This window comes from Crocodylus porosus, unplaced genomic scaffold (assembly GCF_001723895.1).
Source record: "Crocodylus porosus isolate Cpor-Errol unplaced genomic scaffold, CroPor_comp1, whole genome shotgun sequence".
Classification (NCBI taxonomy): Eukaryota; Metazoa; Chordata; order Crocodylia; family Crocodylidae; genus Crocodylus; species Crocodylus porosus.
Window position 1 is genome coordinate 45954645 of NW_017728943.1, and position 22687 is coordinate 45977331.

The window sequence follows — 22687 nt, forward strand, 5'->3', positions numbered from 1 at the left end:
TTTTGCATATGGGTATTATATACTATCTTTTTATGTTTCCCTCCAAATGAAAGAAGGGACCAATTACTACAGATCTCTTTTCTCACTCCCCTTATAGGGCGGGAGCCAGCAGGCTGGCAGATCTCACTTTAGAAGAAAAATTATGAGGAAATTCCTAAAAAAGACACCACTTCTTTCATTTGTTGCTGGTGAGAACTCAATCTATTCAGCAGATTTTCTGAGTTCCCCAACTCCAGATTCTCTTGCTGAGTCTATCTCCACAGCCAGAGAGGAGAGGAATGCCTGTGTGAGAAGTACTTCCCCATGCCAGGATAAAAAGTAAGGAAATGCCTCTCTCCTTTTAGTGGAGGGGGAATAGTGGAGAAGGGGCACTATGCTCCCTATGCTTTCTCTTACAATTTCTGACTTTTTGCAGAGGGATTTGTAGTTTTTCAGTGCTCTGTTAAGCTAAAGCGAGCGATTCTTGACGTATGCTGTTGAGTCTATGTACAGAGGGCAACGTCCATTGTGACTCTGCAAGTGGCAAATCCCCTCACCATGTTTAATGACTACTCAGGTCCTGGTATCTCACTGGCCTATAGAAACTCTGTAAAGCATAACTTCTGGGCCAATATATATTTTACTTCATGCAAGTCTTTCAGTAACATTAGCAAGGTCAGTAGAGTGAAAGCACTGATTTGTTAAGCAGAAAATACTTTGTTGTTTTATGACATTTAAATTGGCATTGAAGTGGCTTTTTTTGGTCTTTGCTAGTGAAAAACAATACAGTTCAGCTGTAGCACTTTGACATCACTGTTCTTCAAGACTTCTGCTAAATTCTTGTCGTTCGTGTCTACGGTGCCTTTTAATACCATCCAGCTGTAAGCAGCAATCTCTTTGGATCCTAGAATATTCAGTCAGGGTGTTGGTTTGTGGACCAGTTGTGCCTTTATAACAAATATGGATGGAATAAGAAAATGTAATAGGGCAGCTGGTGTTAAATGCACCGTCAGAGTAAAAATAAGTGACCTTAATCATAACAGCAGGACAGCTCTGCCACTGCTACCACAGTACTACTGAGCATATAGACCCAGCCCCAAAACAAACAACTGCTCTCAAATCCAGTCAGTTTACTGCAGGCCTCCTATTCTGTACCAAGCACACTGTGGATTGTCTTTTGTTCCTCAGTTTAAGACTGATTTTATGGAGGTCTTAGAACCCTATTCACCCTGTGGCCAGAGAATAAAGCACCAGTCATTATGATGATGTGACCTGAGGTAGCTTCAGAGTCCATTCAGGCAGTTTTTGAACATTTGGTCTAGACTTTTTTATTAAATTGTTCTAGAGACAGATGGAGAAAAGGGAAAGGAAGATATATTATTATTAATAATAATAAACAAAAGAAGTATTTTGTGTTCCAGATCCAAATCAGTTCCAAATCATATTGATTGATCAGAACTCTATCATTCCAAAAACAATATCAATTGAGCAGGCAGAACGCAATTGTTCTAGACACCATGATAGTCCTACAGCCAGCGAGCATCCTTCATCCCAGGCTCTCGCTCTGGGACTTCAGATATTCCCAAATCCATTCGCAGGCATCCTACGTGCAGACCCAAGTCTGGAGGTCTTGAGATTCGGATGCCACCACAAGATGCCAAGAACTACGCTTAATCTGGGCCAAAAGGCTGAGAAGTGAAGATATTTACTTCAGTTTTTGAGCACAGTTGCAACAGCCCTCCATTTAATTTGCTCTTTGCTGCTCTCCTATTGATAAAGGTGTAGTCATTCAGGGAGCAGCAAAAACAACAACAAAAAAACTCCTTGGGGGAAGAGCCAGGTGATCAAATAACAAATAAAGAATATACAGAGCAGACAGCTCTTTTCTAATAGAAGTATTTACCCAAATTACAAATACAAAATATACTTGCAAATAATGGGAATAATTCAAACACATATTTAAACAGTTTCCAAACACATATTTAAAAAACTATAAGTTTTCATCATTTCCATATCCTGAAAGAGTCCATGTTTTTGCACTGAAGAGAGGTGGCCAAAGTCAGCATGCATTTGCATGCATTACAAATAGTGGTTGTTCTTCAATGGTCATCATTCTATTCAGATTTCATGGCCAAGAAAATAGGATGGGTGGATGAAAAGCTGGATAATCAGAGAGACTCAGTTTTCAGTTACACTACTGTAAACCCAAAGTAAATCTGTGGACTTCACTGACACATATCATACTGTTGTATGGTACCTCATACCAAAATACCTTTATTTTTTCCTATTCTGAGTATTGAGAAAACTAGTCATACCACAGGGATGTACCTACTTGCAAATGCTATTTAAAGGTGTACATTGTTCAATCTTAGCTTGATAAGATAACAGTTTCTAACTTGGTATATTAGTAAAAGGAGCTGCCTTACAGGTACTTACCTATTCCACATGATGGCGGTATTTTACAGATGTATTTAGGTGGACAAGTTAACTTACAGGCTGGGTTCTGGAAATCACTTCTTTGGGTGGTCTGTCTGTCATAAGATGGATTATAATGTTGTATATGGGATTTACCAGTTGGCCACCAATGATCCTTTAAAGGCAAAGGAAAGAGAAATGAAAATCTATACATGCCCTTAAGTGTGTACTATCATTACATTGTCTGTAACATCTTCTCAGATCTCACAGAGCTTTAATTCTCCTGCTAGCTCCATGTTTGCTTTATCTACTTTGGCTCCTAACACTGACCCTAAGCAGGCTACTCTTAAATATGTTACAGTCTCATTATTTTTCCCTCTTCTGTCTTGCACTGTTATTCTTCCCTCATATAAACACCATGTAACTGTCTCTCAGATTCTGGGGTTTCCCCAGGTGATCTAGGAAAGTGAGATGTCAGGTATATCATTATGTACAAACTGCCTTCTCACACCACTCTTACAAGAGGCCATCGTGGCACATCAGAACCAAAGCTGGAAAAAAAATGTTTCTAACATTCACATTTTTGGCAACAACATCCCCAGTGCAGAGGGAAACCTGTCTAACATGTTAAGAGCTCATGTTAACAAGCTGAGGATAGTCACTATTGTAGCAGAGTGCCTATGCAGACACTCTGACTGGGGGTAAATTTCACCCAAAATGAACCACCCTTTTGCTAAACCAAACAGAGAGTGTTTGATTATTTCCTGGCACTATGGAGAGACTCAATGCATTTTATCAGAGGGCTCACGTAGAAAGGATTCCATAACCACACTCGTTATAAAATGTTATCTGCCATTCGTACAGGCCGCAGGACTGATCAGAACCATTTTACCTATGCAGAAAGAACAAAAATGCAGTACATTTGCAAAGCTGCCATGTTAGAACAGTCATCTAAACTATCAAGCAAGACAACACCTGGCTTGTTCTCTCCCTTCTAGAGTTCAAGCATCTCATTTCCCTGCATTGGACAGGAAGGCCTATTCCTACATGCTATTTAACAGTTTAAACAGCTAACCTTCTTCCAACATGGCTGCTTAGCTTACCATATTGTGACACACTTTCTGATGCTGAGAGGCACCTTACTTAAATGGGACACTTCACAGACCAAAGCACTCCAGCATTGATAAGGTTCCACAATCCATCCCCCGCAACATTAAATCATTGGATTAGAGTAAAATTCCCACCTGTGCAAAGAGCCCATACACTGTTACCATGTTACCCATTAATGCTATGTTTTAAGAGGTACATCAGCTTTGTGCTCACCTTGTCTAAGGGTCACTTTCCTAGAAATGAAATAGACAATAACCCCTTTAAATCAATTTCCTTTAACTGTAATACACAAAACAAATCAAACCAGAAACTACTGTGTGATAAAGTAATTCTAAGACTGACCGAATCTGACAAAAGCAAGCTTTAATTATGATTTTCCTAACACCTCTTTGTGCCTGACTATTGCAGGTATCTTCATGCAGTGACAGATCTTCATGCCATATGCACTGCCATTCCTTGGCACAGCAGAGTGAGTTAGAGAGTTTTAAGGCTTAATTCTGAGCTTTCTTACTGTTATGGGGTTCAATTCAGATCCTTAGTGCTATTTAATGTAGTTCTCTCATGCAGCATAGAGGTATATATTATTTAGAGTATGATATTAGTTGGAAAGATAATGCCAAATGATCCCACCTCTTTTTGCATAGTATTTTTGGTTTCCATATAGACTATTGGTTCATTTAAGAACCTAACATCACAGTCAATGACTTTTGCATAACGTGGGTACGGATGATTGCGTCGCTCTGGTGAACACGGTGGCTCACGCGGTTTGTTTTCTCTATTGAGCTTTTCTAGCCTCTTAACTGGCTCTGGCATATCAAGATAAAATACTCTCGAGGTATCTGAGCTGGAAGACAAAAGAAGACAAAGACATGACTATTTTCACATACATACCCTATAACGTGTTAGTAGTTAATCTATTTATATCACATAAAACAGGATAAGAAAATAGTATCTGCTAAGAACTTAAGCAGGCTTAAATCCCATTTCACTCAGTATTGTAACTGCAGGATCTGATTTCACTGCACCTACTGCGGGATTACATGAGTATACACGGCAGCAGAATTTAACTTCTATGGTATGCTTCTTCTCACTCACTAGTTTTGGATTAGCGTAACTCAGTGTTAGTCCCAATGCATGCTGGAGAAATCAGAATTGGCTGGTCAAATATTTGTACATTAAATTGTTGCAATATGAAAGTTGACATCTCAGGTCTGCTTCCCTTTAAATATTTACTGATGTCTCTAACTTGTTACAGTCTGCACAAAACTATTATGTATTGCAAATGCTTGAGGCCAGCTCCTTTACATGTTCTACCTTCTATTCCTGATCCTTCCTAATCCGGTTTTTGCTCTGGCCAGTCTACCAGGACAGTCCTCCCAGCATTCTTAATGATTTGTTCGTAGCTAATGCCAAACGGCTGACTTCTATTCTTATCCCTCTCAACTAATCAGTAGCTCACTTACGTCTCTATCACCTTGGCACATTCTTTTTTCCTTATTCTACTCTCCAATGGGTTTTTTTCCAACTTATCTAATCAATCTTCTGTAGCATCTTAGGATAATCACCTTCCCTTCCTGACTCCTTTCTCAGTGGCTGCTCCAGAACATTCTGTTCTGAGTCTCCTACTTTTCTCTGTTTATGCTCTCCCTTTGGTGATATTATCTCTGATCACAGCCAACAATATCATTAACATGCTGATGACCTTAGTTACACTCCCCTCCTTCCTTCCTTTTCTCCCTGTAGTGTTTCATTCTGCTCCTGCCAGTTTCACCTCTATTTCCAGAAAGGCAAATTATCATTAATTAAACATGAAAATAATAAAACAAAATAGCATTCTATTAAGACAAAAACAAAAACCTGCCCTAGTACCTCAGAAAAAGTTCTATGATATAAGGATTGGTACGTTATTAGAGAAGTGACATATAGACTTGATATGACCAATATTTTGACATAAAAATGGCTTCTTGGAAACTAAAACTATCCATTTCCAGTAGAAGTAATATTAACCTTACTCACATCAAAGCCTCAGGTCTTGAACAGGAAATAAGCTGCCAAATACAGGTAATGATACCAAATTATGTCAGTCACTTATATAATTAATCAGTGGACTCAGGGCAATCAATACATAAGGAGTCAATGAGAAGCCATGGCATTTGGGCACTAAAAAAATCTCCCTTTTTCCACTGAAACAGTACTACTAATAATTTTGTTAGCATTATGGCTTTGCCTAAGGTCCTACACAGGATTTCATAGACATTAGACATTAGGGCTGGAAGGGACCTTGGAAGATCATCAAGTCCAGCCCCCTGCCCAAAGGGCACAAAGTCAGCAGGATCCCAGCAAGATAGTCTGAAGGTGTTCAAGGTAGGTGCTTGAACCACCTCTAGCGGCAGTCTATCCAAACCTTGGGGGCTCGGACAGTAAATAACTTCTTCCTTATGTCCAGCCTGAAATGTTCACAGAGGAGTTTGTGATGATACTCTACTGTTCTGTGTATTGCAAGCTTACCATGTACTGGGTACTGTACAAACCCAGAACAAAAAGACAGTCTCTCTCCTGCAGTCTGACCCAGCTTCTGCAGAACTCAGTGACAATTTCTCCATTGGTTACAGCTGGAGTTAGCTCAGTAGTCTGAGGTGTCTACAGCCTAGTTTCATACTAAGCATCTCATCCATTTACTGTCCAACAATTTCTGTAATTTTATTTATTTACTAATTGGTTACTAGACTGGAGGAGTGCAGCCTTTACTTTGGTAACCTACTGACTTGTAACTTTAGCAGCACTTAGCAGTTTAGGGCTGTGTTTACTGAGTACCCATGTTTATAAATTCAAGTAGTTTTGCTTAAGGCTGATTTAGGTGCGTTTAATGTATAACAAAAATGAATCAGGATTAGATCTTTCCTTCCTTTCCTGCACAATTCTTCATTTAAGAACATAGAACTCAACAGCCCTACTTGAGTCAATGAGTACAGTATCCTGCTATCATAGGCAGTGAGGGTATATAATCCCTTTCAAGATCATTTTAAAACTAATTAGGTTTCTTGCCCCAGTCACTCCTCAAATAGTTAGGAACCTTCTTTTAATTTCCAGCCTAAATTTATTCATGGCCAGTTTATTCCTATTTCTTTGCATCTAAACTTTGTCTTTATGTTGAAAGAGCTGTTCTTTCTCCTTGGATTTTAACATCCTGATATAAACTTACTGTGAAAGGCAGTGATGCCCTCAAGTCACTGTGCAGCTTCAGGCAGACTAAACCAGAAGCAACACAGTTCTTTCCATGGATGGGCTAATTAGCACAGAGCTGCTCTGATTGGCACTGTCATTCTTCAGTGCTAATTCACCTGCCTACTGAGCCATAGAGTCGCTGTTTGGAGCTGTGCAGCATCTTTGAGGGTGCCACTGCCTGGCACAGTAAATTTACTATGTAAGTATGGCCTTAATTTCAGGCTCTTCATTCCCCTGGTAATCCTAGTCATTTTTGCCAACCCTGCTGCAGTACAAATTCCCCATTCTTAAACAGCGTGACTAGAACTGTATGCTCAGTGAAGGACCAAAAGTAAAGTCACTGCATTAGTGCCGGACTACATTCTGGTTAACAATCTCTGCTCTTCTCTCTTAGCTGAGAAGCAGTGTGTACGAGCCTGCTGGCATCACCACAGTAGTGGGGCTACACTGCTGTTAGTTCTGTGTTTGACTTTGCATTTTGTAGCATTAAATTCATCCCACTTCTACTACTTCAGCTTTCAAGGCTATGTGATTCTTTCTGTAAGGTATTCCCAATCCTCTGTCCTGGTGATACTTCCCAACTTAGTGTCCTCAGCAAATTTCATTAACACATTCTTACTTTCTGTGCAATGTCACTAATGAAAACATTACATAAGATTATTTCTGGCAAAACCAGTGCTTGAGTCCTCCACTTGAGAACTTCCCTCCAACACAACACTCCTCTTTTCAGTATCCTGCATTGCCTCCCCTTTCACTAGTTCCTTATTCAGCTTAAAATTCTGGTACCGGACCCTGTTATATTTATCCAAGGACATTCTGAAATAAAATTACTCCAACTAAAAGTGTACAAGCTATACAGGGATTGCCATTAACAGATTCAACAAAAAATAACTTTAGATTCTCATGTGCACAGTCAGCACGTTCACATAGCTCATAATTCCTACCTTCTTAGTTTAAATAATAATTTCCCTTGTGTTGCTGTATTAAATGTTATACCAAATCCCGTATGGGTCTATCATATTTCTTCTGTCTAGAGCAGTGTTTCTCAGCCTTTTGAGTAGTAAGTACCCCCTAACTTCTGAAAAATTTAATAAGTACCCCAACACTCAATTTTCCAGGGGATTTTATATTTACAGACTAATGTGTGCCATATGATGGAAGAAAGGCTGTGTATATAAGGCTGTGATATAACAGATGTCTGATCTGGTTCTGGATATGGTTACCACCTTTTACACCAGGGATGCACAACTCAAGTATGTCCCTAAGCTAGAGGTGACATTGCACAAAGCTAGGAGAGCTGAACCATTTTGTCCTGTTTCTGTTTACCTCTGCTCTTTATTCTTTCTTTTAACTTCTGTTCCAAAGCTTTGCATAACCTCTTTTTACTGGCCACTTTCCCCACCAATGTAGCTAGTCTTCATAGTCCGCAGAGTCCTGCAGACATCAGTGACTTCTACATGGTTCTCATGTGGCTAAATTTTGCAGATTTCAACTTCCATACCTCCCACACATCCATTAACTTTTGATAAAAAGCAATCATGATCCAGTTCTTGTGAACTTACTCCTCAATTTCTGGAGTGCAGCTACTAAGGAAATAGCAGAGCAGAATGACCAGATTGTTTGGAGCTGTATTACGTTGGCAAAGAAATCCCTCAGGCTAGAGGAGTTGATGTAGGTATCTCAGTGAGCCAGTCCAGCTGTACAGAAAACTGACCACTGCCCAGCTGTCCCACAGGGAGCTCTTCAAAGAAATCAGGGGAAGGACAAATACTGTCACAGCTGTGACCCATATGCACAGGGATAGTCACTCTGGAAGGTTATTCTCTGAATGGGCTCAAAGTCTCTCTCAGCCTTACTAATTCTGCCCTACTTTGTGGATTCTTCCCTTTTTTTAAATCATTGGGATTATAGTGACAACTTCTTTTGAAGGCAGATAATCAAGCACAGGAACCCCAGTTGATAATCTGCTCATGAATATTCTAGCAGATGATTCTTTGCCTCATGATATCCATCACCTAACCTGTGTGTTATTATGGCTTGAAAGCAGCTGCAGCTAAAGTGGCAGGAGAACCTTGCAACCTTTAGGAACAGCGGCCTTTAAGTGAGCTTGTGCCACTCAGATTCAGGCTGCTCCTGGGGCTGGTAATGTTTCTTTTATGGCCCGCACCTGCCAGAATATGGGCCAGAACATTGCAAGCCCGATTACAGACCCTTTCAAGATTCCACAAACAAGTTGCGTTGGCCTCAAAAGTGGTAGGCTAGGTGCAGGGCCAACACAAAGCTATTCTGTAAGAACTGAAGTCACTTGGATGAGAAGCTCCTTCAACTTGGACTCCCTAAATGGATGTGAAACCAGACACTTCTAATTATTTGTGGTTACACTGGAACTAAACAGAACCTGAAAGAAAGGAAGAGATAAACCATGCTTTGCTACGTGCCTTGCCTTCCCCTGCTACCAAAGATCTGCTGCCCAAGCCAAATATCACCATGTGTAAGGTAAAGTGACTGAAGTTAGAAACATTTTTCTTTACTGGTGAGCACTGCTGTGCTTAGCGTGACATAAAAAGATTGATATGCTTGAGAGGTGTCCCCAGAGCAGCTTCGGCGCCTCATTTTCAGGTTTGGTATGTGTATATGGAAGCTTGAGGGTGCGAGGGCGTAGCGGAAACACAGACTAATGCAGGATCAGGGGATTAACTTGAGTGGGCGCATCAACTTGAGTGGATCAACTTGAGTGGGCGCATGTCCTGGACTGACCAGAACTGACACAGTCCCGGAGAACCTCACAGGGAAGGCGCATGGGGCTCAGATCCTGGGCCCTGCATGTGTGGATGGTCCCATGTGTGCCACATGCAGCATCCAGGTGAACTTGGATCCAGGGGCAGCACCAGGGGACAAATCGGGCCTGTAAGCTGCACCTTTGCCACTCCTGCCATAACACAACCGGGAAAAGGCTTGTGCACCCCTTGCATCTGGCCAGCTCCTCTCATACAGCGCCTGGCACCAGGCCCCCTGGCTGCACACCACTACAGTGGTACCCACGGGACACGGAACACCAGCAACCTCCCCCGGGGCGCCTGAGGGGTGTTGGGTCCTCGCCTGGCAGGGGGATGCCCAGGGGAGCAAGGGCTGCCTGCCGGCCCCCCACCCCCTCAGGTGCCCGCAGGGCAGCCCCGGTACCATCCTCCCTCTCTCAGACAGTCCAGGCAGCACTTACGGGCGCAGCGGGCCCCGCTTCTTGCGGATGGACGGGATCACGGGGGGCTGCCAGTGGGACATGGCGGCGGCGGGAGCAGGGGTGGGCGGCGGGCGCGCGCTGAGCCCGGGGCAGCTCGCAACGCGGCCCATTGTGACCGCCCCGTTGCTAGGCGACCCGCGCCGCGCGGTTGCTAGGAGCCCCGGGGGCCCCGCCCCGCCCCGCCCGGACCCTCGGCCATGCCGGGTCGTGTCCCACCCCCCGGTGCTCGGCTTCCCCCAGCGCGGGGCCAGGGGGAAAAGGGACTTGCCTGTGTCCCTTCTCAGCTTCCTACTGGCTGGTTTCTTTTTTTCCCCACAGGGAAAATAAAGCCTGGACGGGTGACAAGCCGGTGTTTCCTGAGGGGGACCCCGCGGTCAGAGTCTGCCTAGGAGGGGAGTAAAGCACAGGGGCAGAACTGGGGCACACGGCTTATGAGGAGAGGCAGAGGGAACTGGTTTGAGTCTGGAGAAGAGATTTTTTTTTTAAATTTGTGTCCAAGGCCAAATGAGCCAAAATTAATTCCAAATCCAAGAGTCCAGAACCATTACTACCCACACCTGGGGCTTCAGATGTTCCCCAAACCTTTGGTGGGCATCCTACTTGCAGGCCCTGGGCTTGGGGTTCAGATGCCCCCAGGTTTTGCTTGCCCTCAGCCAGAGGGCCCTGGGAGCAAGCCAGGAGAGTCTGGAGAAGAGAAGAGTGAGGGGGGATTCATTTAATAGCATCCTTCTAGAGTTCAGCAGAGGGCAGCGAGCATGGTTTGGGAGCTGGGGCACATGCCTCTGGAGGAGAGGCAGAGGGAAGTGGGCTTACTGAGTCTGGACCAGAGAAAGCGGAGAGGGGATTTGATTGCAGCCTTCGCTCCCTGAAGGGGGGCTGGAAAGAAGATGGAGCCGGGCTGTTGTCAGTGGTGGCAGATGGCAGGACAACAGTGGTCTCAAGCTGCAGCGAGGGGGAGTTTAGATTAAACATTAGGAAAAACTCTCTCCCTAGGGGGTAATAAAGCACTGGAACAGGTTACCTACGGACATGGTGCAATCTCCATCCTTGGAGGTGTTTAAGACTCAGGTAGACAAAGTCTTCAGTGGGATGAGATAGTTGGGGATGGTCCTGCCTTGAGCAGGGGTTTGGACTGGGTGACCTCCTGAGGTCCCTTCCAACACCCCTTGTCTTTCATTCTCTGATTTTACAATCATAATCTGGCTCCTTTCTCATCACTCAACTAACTCAGAGATGCTATAAATCCAGCAGAAAATGACCCCTAGGAAATTACCCCTCCCCTGCCACACAAGTCACCTTGAACCACCTTAGCTCTAACTTTTCCCTCCATGTTAAACAAACAAATAAACCTCATCTTGGATTTGTGTACTTAGAGTAGTTATTTTGGGGGGCTGAATCAGCATTAAGGTTAATTCACCTTACAGTCAAAGTACTGGCAGCATTTCCCCACCCCCATCATTCCTACCCAGTATCTGCCTCAACCATAATTTACTCAGAAAGGAGAATCTGGTCCCGAGCATAGATAAGCATCCTGTCTTATAGCCAATATTTTAGTCAGACGTGAAAAACACAAATCTAACTGCAGAGGAAGTAAAAATAACTCCAGCTCCTAGAGTCGGCCTTGCAGTAGGGATCCACTATCAGCTCACCTGCTGGATTTCACTGTAAATTTCCCCAGGGTTGACATTGCCACAGAGTAAACCCCCCCCTGTACACACCTGCCAAAAAGGGAAGAGACAGACTCATAGCTAGGTTCTCTCAGGGAAACTGAATGGGTCACTTGAACTAGTGTTGAAAAACAACTAGACCAGACAAAAGCATTGAAGGCAGCTTGAGGGAATTCTTTCCTGTTTTTCTAATGTTTGATGACTCTTTCAAACAGCACTGTAGGACAGTAACTGTTATTTCACCACCAGTTCAAGGGAACCCAGAGCTAAAACCAATGTTCAACACCAGTTCAGTTTCCTGATGGGTGACGGCACCAGCTTTTTAAGCAGATTCCCCACTCGCTTGTAACAAGAGTCTTTTGTCCTTTTACTAAACTTCAGCTCTAAATTCAACATTGGATGCTCTCACCTGGTCACCCAGATTTCGGTTCCACCTGGGACAAAGTTGTTTTGAATTGTTATTTTAAGATTTAGAGTTCACCTGCCTTCTTCACTCCAAATTAAAAATCTAAATTCTGGAAACTGTAAACCTGCACACTATGTGAATTTAGCAACTTGAGATCTGCAAGGAAAAGGCATTTATGACAACCGTGGTACAACTAAAAGTAAATGGATTAGCTAACAGAGTATTTAGGTATAGCCTTAGGTATTTAGAATAGCCTTATAGAAGGATGTTGTCATCCTGGTTACATTGGTTCAAACATTGTTTCCTTCTAGCAAGAGAAAGCAGGATGGTAAATCGGCTGCAGCACCTGCTTTCCCAAATATTTGCTATTCATTCAGTTGATAAATGACATGAGTATGGATCCAGAGTTTTCTTTTTGGGCATGGAGAACTCCCTGAAGCTGTATTAGATATCTAATAACAATGGGAGAAGGCAAGGCACAGTGGCACCTTATAAACCAACTCATCAGAGCAGCATGAGCTTTCATAGGCTACAGCCTACTTAGTCATCTGCTATGAATGGACTTGCAGAGAGCAGGATACTAAATATGAAGGAATAAAGTCATAACAAAGCTGTAAATAAAGTTCTAATAACAAAGGGATGCAATTGATTTAGGAGGTTAATAGTTTGCTTTTCTTGGGTTAAACCAGCCTGCCTCTGGAGTTTAATTTGATTTGACCAAGCTTAATTTGATTGGTCAAACCAGAAGCTTATTTTCCCCCACCATGTGTACACAAGATTTTTTTTAGATTGATGTTAAATGCTTATTTATAATGATAGGGAGGAACAGGTTGACCAGATGAAAATTCATTATTTGCCTGCAGAAGAAAATCATAAACAAGCTCTTATGCAAAGACCTCCAAATAGAAGTGAGCTAACTCTGATCAATTAATGGTGGCTTCACTCATCTCAAATGGGTAGAAAGGTGCTCGCCTCCTCCTTGTGTGCCATTTCAAACAAAGCTCCCTCAAATCAGCACTTGCAGGCTGTTATTATCCTGAACTACCCCTTATCTTTACATAATTATAGTTGTGGTGCATGTATTGCTATAGTGATGGCTGTGTCAGCGCTTTCCTTATAAGCACAGAGTTTAAAGGATTTGTAGCTTGGCCATTCCAATTTGCCTCTCTATGACCTCGCTCTACAATGTAGCAGCCTGGGAGAGTGACAGGAGATGGATCTTATGTCACTAAAAGGGGACTGATCCAAGCAGAGTGGTTGGGTGCTAGCATTTTACCAGTTATGTGAAAATAAAGAAAACTCAATGTTTGCATGAAAGAAAGGACTTTGAAGGGAGGGACTGAAGTTCTTGAGGAACAGTTTTCTTATCTTTTTATATCTACCTCCAGCTTGTGTTTTTCAACATGCTTGTTTGTTTTACTTGGCTAGACAGACACTTTCTGTTTTTTGCATGGCTGGTTAACACAATCCCCCTGTGGCTTGACACTGTCAGGGAACATCACCCCCAAATACCCAGTGTGGTGTGACGGTGAAAGCAGGAAATCCATAGAGAAGCTGTAACTACATTACAGTGGCCGCATCTACACGAGACGCTTAATGTGCAGTGGCCTAATAACTGTGCGGTAACGTGTCACAGCATGGACAGTGCTAATACATTACTGTGCAGTATTATTAAGCTACTGCACAGTAGTGTCACTAAAAAGGCATTCGCTGGTGCTACTGCTCAGTAACTGTAGTTACTGTGCATTTACTTAGTACTTCACTAAGCAAGTACTAATGTAACTGTGCAATAAATTCATTAAGCAAGTACTAAAGTAAATGTGCATTAATAAACATGTAGATGTGACCAGTGAGTAGCTAAAGACATTAGCTGTTGCTATCACCTACAGCAAAATTGCTAGAAGTTGTTAGGGAAACAGAAACTTAGACTGCTTAGCACAGCATTAGAAAGGAAGTTATATCCTGATCAGTGGTGAAAGACTGAACTAAAATTCAGAGGCAAGTGCCAGAGGAGAATTGCAAGGAATATGCCATTAGGATATGAAATATCAAGTTTAGTGCAAAGTAACCCTATTGCAGAGCAGAAAGAAAGCAGCTCAAAGCAGAGCATTCTGTATTTCAGAATGATACAATACAGTCATCTGCATTTACATGAAATAAGGCAAACTGTTACCAAATCTGAAGACTCTTTCTAATCCCCCAGATCTAGGAACTATCACAAGTAAAAAGAAGCATAGTCTATCACGGTGTAGCCTACCCGCTTAGATTGGATGCAGTATAAAATGCAAATCCTGTCTCTGAACCCTGGTTAAGATTTGGATGTCTTAGACTATGACTTGCCTTTTTCTTTGGCTCAAGTATGGCTTATTCGGGGCTCATTTGTGGATTATGCCCCATCCGTGTATTGGGGAGTTGAGCTGCATCATGGAGGAGGTGACCAGGGGACAGTACAATAGTGCCTCCCATTTCACACTGCACACCTAGCCAAGCAAGCCTTCTGGCTGAAGGGAAGTGGGGAGATGTCCATAGGCTCTGCTGCTCTCTGCTTCATCCCCTTGATGTCTTAGCCCCACTTAAGAAGAAAGGGAGTCAGAGGAGGAGAGATTAAAGAAGGGAGGGAGTTAATGCCTTGGTTTAGCAATGAGCTCTTCACTGAGTTACAGCACAGAGAGGAAGGAGATGGAAATAAACAGGGCAGGATGGAAGTTATTGATCAAAGACCACCTGTTTTAGGAGAGAGGGTGTACTCATGTATGTTTGTGTGTGTGTGGTCTATTGATTAGAATACTGGAGACCTACCTTTTTCTTCCAGCTTTGTCACTGAGTCACCATTTGACCTCCACATGCCAGTCTCCCACCTGTAAAATGGGGATAATGATAATAAATGTTACTGTCATTTGTAAAATGCTTATGGGTAAAAAATCCGTGTTTATATTTGGCATAAAGGACTTATCGGCACATGCTTAGGATGACTCCATTAAGCCAAGCAAGCCAATTAAAACTAATGCCCATGAAACCCTAATCCTAGCCATCCTGGATTTGGGTTCAGTCATGTATTTTGAATGAAAAATTTAGAACTTCTTTGAAGCTGTTTATTGGTGCTATTTTCACACTGATTCACTTGAAATTTCAGGTTTTATATGCTTACCTGCATAGGTCTTTGGTGGACAAAAATGAGAGTTGAAAAAGAGCTGAAATTTCATGCTGGAGTGAAAACAAATCTCTCTGGCAGAGTATCTGAAAGGAGCTCTGAGGTTTGAAATGGGATGCAGTGGTTCCAGCAGAGATGAATTAGTAGGCAGAACACAGGTGAAGCAATCAAAGCCACATGCAATCTAATCTATGGATACTAATGTTGTATAACAATTATATGCATATAATTTGATAGTCCAGGATTGATAAGGGTTGACATTAAGGTCTGGTAAATAGACACTAAAAACTGAGTAATTTGAAAAATTATTTATGTATTCTTTACTAGCTAGCTGTAGCATTGTTTTCTTTGCTGAATATTTGTTTTCATTACATATGTTTAATTGGTTGCTTCAGGTCATTTATTAGCAAGACTTTTATCCCATGTAATTTATCATATAGCTGTAGCTTTTAGGCCCTGCTTATTTTCTTTAAGTTTACTCTCTTAACTAAAGCTTATGCTTCTGATGTTCACATATGAATTCTATTTTGATGTCCTTCCCTGAAGATGCTTGCCCTCGTATCTCCTCTGTTGTAGTCATCACAGTTTTCAGCTGTTAAATATCCATACAGCTGATTTTTTTTATGAACTGCATCATTTATTTTCATCTTTCTAATTCCTTAATTTTTGAATTCTTGCATCTCAGCAATTGTTGGGTTTTTCTTTTTGTGTACTTCAGTTTTGGGTTGTAGTAGCTAATGGCCAACAGAGTCATGCTAACATTCCTTAGATACAATACCTTAGCAACATTCTTACTGGAGAACCCCAAGTTCTTCCTTACTCCAAAACTTGGGTATGGCAACCTTCAGAGCATGGTACAAATTACAACTGTATCTCTTATCTTTTCCTTTAAGGAGTGAAATGGGGACCAAAATAATACACCATATTTACTTGAATCCAGGATGACTTTGAATTTAAAATCCCCCCACCCCCAATAGTTAGAGTAGAAACTTGGGGCAAATGATACATTTGTTATAATTTCCGTGTCTAAAATCTAATTTTGGTGTGTCATCTTAAATTCATCCCTCCCACCACTGCAAGGAGAAGAGCAGTGGCAGGGAAATAAGCAGTGGGGGGGTAGGCAGCCTGATCCCCACCCCTTGTCCCCATTGCACCCGCACCATTTACCCCGCTGGTGTCTACAATTCCCAGCACCTGCCCCTGCCCCTGGTGGCTGCCGCCTGCTACCTTTCTCCCCACTCCATGGTGCCTGCCCCCACCTGATGCCTGGCCCCTTGACACCTGATTCCCCCCAGCACTTGCCTCCTCCTATTGCTTACCCCTCCCTCTGCTGCTTAACCTATGTGGTGGCTCCAGTGCTCCAGCTCTGACTCCAGCTCCAGCTCTGGTCCCTGCCAGGTAGCAGTGGTGGCAGTACTGGCTCCTGGCTGAGTCAGGACTGGAGCTAGAGCCACAGCAGATCCCTGGCTGCTCCACAGACTTCCTTGTGCTTCCCCCCTGCATGCCCCCTTCCCCCCCACACAAGTCACCTTGAGCCACCCTGGCCCTGCCCAGGCAGCAGCAGTGGTGGCAGCTCTGGCCCCAGCCCTGGTACTCAAATCCAAGACAAGGCACTTTTTTTCTCTCCATGTTAAACAAGGAAACAAACCTCATCTTGGATTTGAGTACATAGGGTAGTTATTGTTTGGGGCTGAACTGGCATTAAGCGAAACTAAATTGCTTTTTATCAGAGTAACACATTAACATTTTTTTAAATCTCATCACTCAATAAGAGGAACTGTTTTGAAAAACTGCAAATAAATCAATAGAAATATCAGAGTTAAAAAAGGAAACTAGATATTAAATACTCCCTGATTTCCTGTGTGTTTTCCTTTCCTTTGATGACCAGCTGTGGACATATGGTATGTACTTAATTTGGATTCCCTGCCAACTGCACAAACCCCAACGGTATAAATTGTACATCTCCATTGCCACCAAAATCAACACTTCATGCAATGAAACCATCAGAATCCACAGATCATATGTGTCTGTTACAGGACAGGGTATATTTTATCTGAGGCACCAAATGCCCTCATGGAAACTAGGTGGGTGAAAAAAAAAAAAAAGCACTATGCTCCAGAATAAAGCATTGCAGAAGACTGATAAAGGACAGAAACACCCAATGACTTGAGGGAGAACACTTTTCAGAGAACAAGCACTTCATTTCTGATCTCGCAGTAATTCTACATAAAGGAAACCTACCAAACACCTTCAGAAGATGGCCCTGAGAACAAAAATTCATAATGTTACTAGGTACTAAACTCTATATAGTAAATATAGATAATGGTTTCACCGTTTATTATAATTAAACTGGGGTCTCTTTTAACTTCTATGTTAGAAGAGAAATAATGACCTTTTCCCCTTTTGGTCTTATTCTTCTACATAATTCTGCTATCTATTCAACTGCACTTCTCCTGTTTTGAAGCAACTTCTCATAGTGTTGCTTTGCTCCTAGTTTACAGCCCTCCTCCACTCCACTAAATGACTGGTTTTATTTACATATGGAGTTAATCACAAACTGTTGTTTTATCTGATATTTAGCGTAGGATGAATTTGCTTCTTTTTCCAGACCCGAGGAGGGGCATTTTGTCTAACTTCTCTCCCAAATACACAGCTGGTCAAATAAAAGGTATCACCAAAAGGACATGTTTGATTGTCACAACTATAAAAACATTATATTAACGGAGCATAATGGCAAACAACAAGTGAAGGGCTCAGTTGCAAGTTAATCAGCTGCTGAGCAGTATAACTCCAGATAGACTGAAGGCAGATGGCTTATTGCAGGGGTTTGATTTGTTGCCCTTTACTAACTTATTTTCCTGCTACTGGATGATGGAGGTGATGTGCAGAACTAATGAACAGAAAGAAATGGTTTTAGGGACAAATCACACCAGCAGCTACAAGTGGAAGGTGAAGGCTAAAGTTTGCCCTGCTACAATGAAGTTTAAAAGGTTACACAGGTGTCAGTGACAGCTGCATTCTCCCTCTGTGTTTAACCTGATGATATTTTTGCAGCTGTAATACAAAAACAATTCATTGGCCTTTACATCAAGCACTGAAATAGTTCTTAGCGTCACATTCATGTTTCAGACCAATCTGAAATTCTCAAAACTAATGCAGGCTTCTGCTCACATTGCATTTGCTCTATGAAACACCCCACAGGGTTAGCCAGGAGAGCACAGGGGTCACAAGATGTGAAACTGGTTTTGCAATTCTCACTCAATCAGCCCCTATTTCTTCTAAGGCCCCGATCCTTTGAGCAGCTCCATGTAGGTGGAGACATAACCTTAAGATTATTGAAAGAATTAAGGTTGAAACTGGGCCTTTATTTCCAAAGCAACAGATTCTATTCCATCTACTAGCTATGCAAATAGACTTACTCCATGTTGCCTGCATACCGGAAAATCCATTCATGCTGCTGCTTTTTTAACTGCCATAATCTTACCCATGAGACTGAGTCATAAAAAAGCAGCAAGGAAGAGCAAGACCCACCCACCTTTTGTTTTACAGTTTTCAGGGACTCAAGTAGGGTATAACAGATTTGCATTCTATTCCACTCGCATGCCAAATACATGCAACAGAATATGGCTCGGGATGTATATGTTGCAAAGGTGCCTTCACACGCTCAGCCCAGAAACCCACAAGCTTTTGTTTCTTGTTTTCTACTATCTTGTCTGGGTAACTCCCTGCTTCTAGAATGATCAGTGTTCATAAAGCAATTGTAATTTCAAAAGAAACGTTCTGTAGATCAGTACTGTACTGGGCTTTTCCTCTGTCACATCGCTGTGAAAGCTTACTTCAAAGTTGCATATATAATGTGGTTTTTTTACATTAAATCATCATATATGTTTTAGTACTGAGCTGGCATCATCTGCTCAGGGCACTGCTAGGACTGAGGTCCAATAACGTGGAAAATGAATGATCATGTATCCTTTCCTAACAGAAGAATAATCTCTCAAGTACAAAGCTGGAGTCACTAGAAAGGAACCAAAGGTATATGCCAGTGGTTATTAACCTTTTTTTAAAAGGCACTCTTCAGAAAACATCTGCTTTTAGTTTTCATTAGTTTTCTGACTGTGGAAAAAATAGAGCAATTTTTCTGTTGCAAAGAGCTGAGAATCAGTACAGATTCAAATTTGAAATGTCTAGGTCTATCTTATGAATCACATTTGCAACACCTAACAGCACCATCACTGCATGTCACTCTTGAAAGGATCGTAAGGCATCCCAGGGTGCCCTGGCACCCTGGTTGAGAATAACTGGTATATGCCTTGTGCATTCCTAGGCTGTGGAAACAAGGCTTGTATTTATATCTTTGTCATTTCTTTCATTTCCATGGTGATTTTCTTGCATTTCCACTGATTCCATATGTAAAGCAGTTGAATCAAGACATCTTGGTTTTGTTTCCAGCTCTGCCTCTGACTTGTCCTTACAGAATATTGACTAATGTAGGCTCTATTGCCTCAACAGTGTCCTATTTACCTCAGGAGAACTACACAGAGGTATAGTGCCTCAGTTTCCACATACGTTAAGTAGGGGAAATGACATGTATCCACATTTGTGAAGCACTTTGGGGACTGGGTGCAAGGTATTATTATAATTTCTAGTCTTACTTCGAAGAGACAGATTTGGGAGCTGGAGGCAGTCCATGTACAACAGGTTGTTGGGATACCTGCCAACCTCAGCTCCTGGAATGGGGAAAGGTATATTTACGGTTCATGAGAATTTCAGTCAACGCCAAGTCAAAATTATGACTTTACTGAAAGACCGAAGGTAGAAGAGGGGCCTTTTGTCAAAGCTGTGACTTTTATTCTTTTAACTAAATGCTCTTTGAAAGTGGAACATAAAACCAGCCTAGTGCACCTCAGTTAAGACAAATAACAATAATTATAGATGTAATCACTATATAGCTGGGGAATCAGAAAAAGTGTGATCTTGTAAATCACTTTGTGCCTGCAACTCACAGTTTAAAATGACAGAATAGTCTTCTTTCTCACAGGCACATTACTGCCTGCTAGATTATACTGCCTGAATAATGAATTTAAGTAATCAGCATTATGGTATTCAGGCTATGGCTTAACTGTGATAAATAGTGCCTAAAGTCCTATTCATCCTGCTATATCACTCATTGTTTTGAGTACACATTACTATTTAGTCATCATTTTGTTTTGAAAGTGTCAGCAAACTTAGATAACTGAATAGGTTTTTTCCGCCTTTCCCTCTAAGTTACATGGTGCCTCATTAATGGGTTTTAACTTAATCTGCAGAATTTTATGGCTGCCTATTTCCCAGCCAGCATAAATGCAGACATTTCTGATAAATAAAATATGTTACAGTTATAACACCATCTTCATCTCACAGACGCACAATTGGGCCAGCATTCTGCATTTTCCTGCTGGGTGCTGAAAATATCCCCAAACAGTCGTCCAGTAGTGCATAAGTTATACACTTAGGTCATGTTTGCTTGGCAATGTTATGATCCTAGTTGTGTCTGAACTGGAGAGTAGAGCCACTACAAAATATCAGTGATAGATTATAGTAGTTACAAGGACCTCATAATAAGCCTTGAGTAGCTACAGATATGTCCAGAACACCAAGATGCCTCTGTCCTTTATTAGAGCTTGCCTTTTTAAAAATTTATACTCCATGCTGGCCCCTCCATTTCTGCTTCCAACATATTTCCTGTGGCTTTCCTCCAGAAAAATGTCTTCTCAGACTCAAGAATTACTTTAAGCTGCTCATGTTGAGGCCTTCTTCTCCAACTAGTTCTTGAATACCACTGTTTTTGCTCCTGCTGCTCATTTTTTGAAACCCAGGCCTAAATTTCAATACAGGTTTCCCTCGCCAACCACAGTTTTGCCAACTACAGTTTTGAGTATCCATGGTTAATATTCTGTATACAATTTTGGCTACCACGGTATACAATTCTGAGTAACCACGGTTTTCTGTGGCCATGTATCAGCCTATCAACCCCCTGGCCCTGCTCGTGCCTCTACTCCTCCCCCCCATAGCTCCTGCTCCCCCAGCCAAAGGTGGCCCCCAGCCCTGCCAGAGGTGCACGTGGTGGCGGGCTGCCCTACCCACAGTGGCAGGGGACAGCAGGCCCACTCGCTGCTGTTCCCTGCTGCCCTACTTCTCTCCCCTGCAACCCGGTGCGGCGGGGAACAGAGAAGCCACAGAGGGATCTCACCTGCTGCTGCCCTGGTGATGTGCCTCCTGCACATGGGGCTACACTGAGGGCAGCAGCACAGGGCTGCACCCCTCCAACCAGCAGCAGGCACAGGAGGCGCGTTGCTGGGGTGAACAGTGGCAGGAGAGGAGATCCCTGCGCAGCTTCTCTGCTCCCTGCCGCGTTGGGTCGCAAGGGAGGGAAGCAGGGTGGTGGGTTGCAGTGGGGAGCGGGCCTGCTGTTCCCTGTCACCCTGCTTCCCTCACCCGTGACCCGATGCAGCAGCGAGCAGAAAAGAGACATGGGGATCTCCTCACCAGCCACTGCTCAACTCGGCAATGCACCTCCTGCACATGGGGCTGCACTGAGGGCAGTGGCCCTCCCCCAGACAAGCCAACCACAGCCAACCTGCTCCCCGCTGGGACCTGCAGCTCCTGGCCCCAAGAGGCGAATGCACTGGGAGAGACGCTGCCTCTGCACCCTGGGCATGTTCTGTCTCCACCCACTAGCACATACCCCCTATAACCTGTCTAAATACCCCTAGGGGTACACCTATGCCCGGTTGACCACCCCGTGTATTAAAGGTAAGTAAAAATGATTTTTATACGCTATACTGTATAGTATTCAAGCCTCTAACCCCATTTTCCCCATAAGCCTTTAGTTTTACCAACCGTGGTTTTGCCAACCACGGGAACTTTTTGGAACCTAATCCCTGCGGTTCGCGAGGGAAAGCTGTAATGCTGACCACCAGCAGCTCCCATTGACTTCAGGTAAAGTTATTCACATGCGGCATTTCTGAAAATCCAGCCCCTACTGGGTGTGTCTACACGAGATGCTTTACTATGCAGTAGACTAATCTGTTGCACAGTAAAGCATCACCTAGTAGCCGTGCTCATCAGCTACTGTGCAGTAAATTTGTCTATTGTGCAGTTAGCCAGTCTCTATAAATACAAGTACTAAACTAACTGAGCAGTAGATACTGTGTAGTAGGGCTTGTCAAATTTGTTCCCAGTCAGCCACACCAGCAGGGAACCTGGTCCTGGCACTGCTCAGCTCCTGGCTCCCCGCAGGAGCTGGGAGCCTATCAGCATGGGGGTCTGGGTCCCTCTCTGCTCCCCCGCTTTCCCCTTTCTGGCACTGTGGGATTTCTGGCTCCCCGCAGGAGCAGGAAGCTGAACAGTGCTAGCAGTGGGGAGCATTTCCTTCCCTGCTTATCCAGGGGCTGGGTGGGAGCTGTCCTGCTGGTGAGTCAGCTAGCCGTGGGCCCCCAGCTGGGCAGGGAACTCCT

At 43.1% G+C, this 22687-nt stretch overlaps 1 protein-coding gene across 2 annotated transcripts in view; it reads right to left on the reverse strand.

Annotated features, from left to right (window-relative positions):
- Window positions 1-14915, reverse strand: part of CUNH2orf73 (chromosome unknown C2orf73 homolog) — a 36998-nt gene extending 22083 nt beyond the window's left edge. Inside the window, exons 1-3 of one of the 2 annotated variants that reach the window (XM_019549296.1) lie at window positions 14840-14915; window positions 4135-4348; window positions 2416-2569 (exon numbers count right to left, since the gene is read on the reverse strand). In XM_019549296.1, coding sequence (XP_019404841.1) covers window positions 2416-2569; window positions 4135-4317 — 337 coding nt within the window. In that variant the 5' untranslated portion in view covers window positions 4318-4348; window positions 14840-14915. Of the gene's footprint in view, window positions 1-2415; window positions 2570-4134; window positions 4349-9946; window positions 10067-14839 lie in introns of those variants that run through there. The other variant, XM_019549295.1, reaches the window with a different exon arrangement.
- Window positions 14916-22687: the final 7772 nt, after the last annotated feature.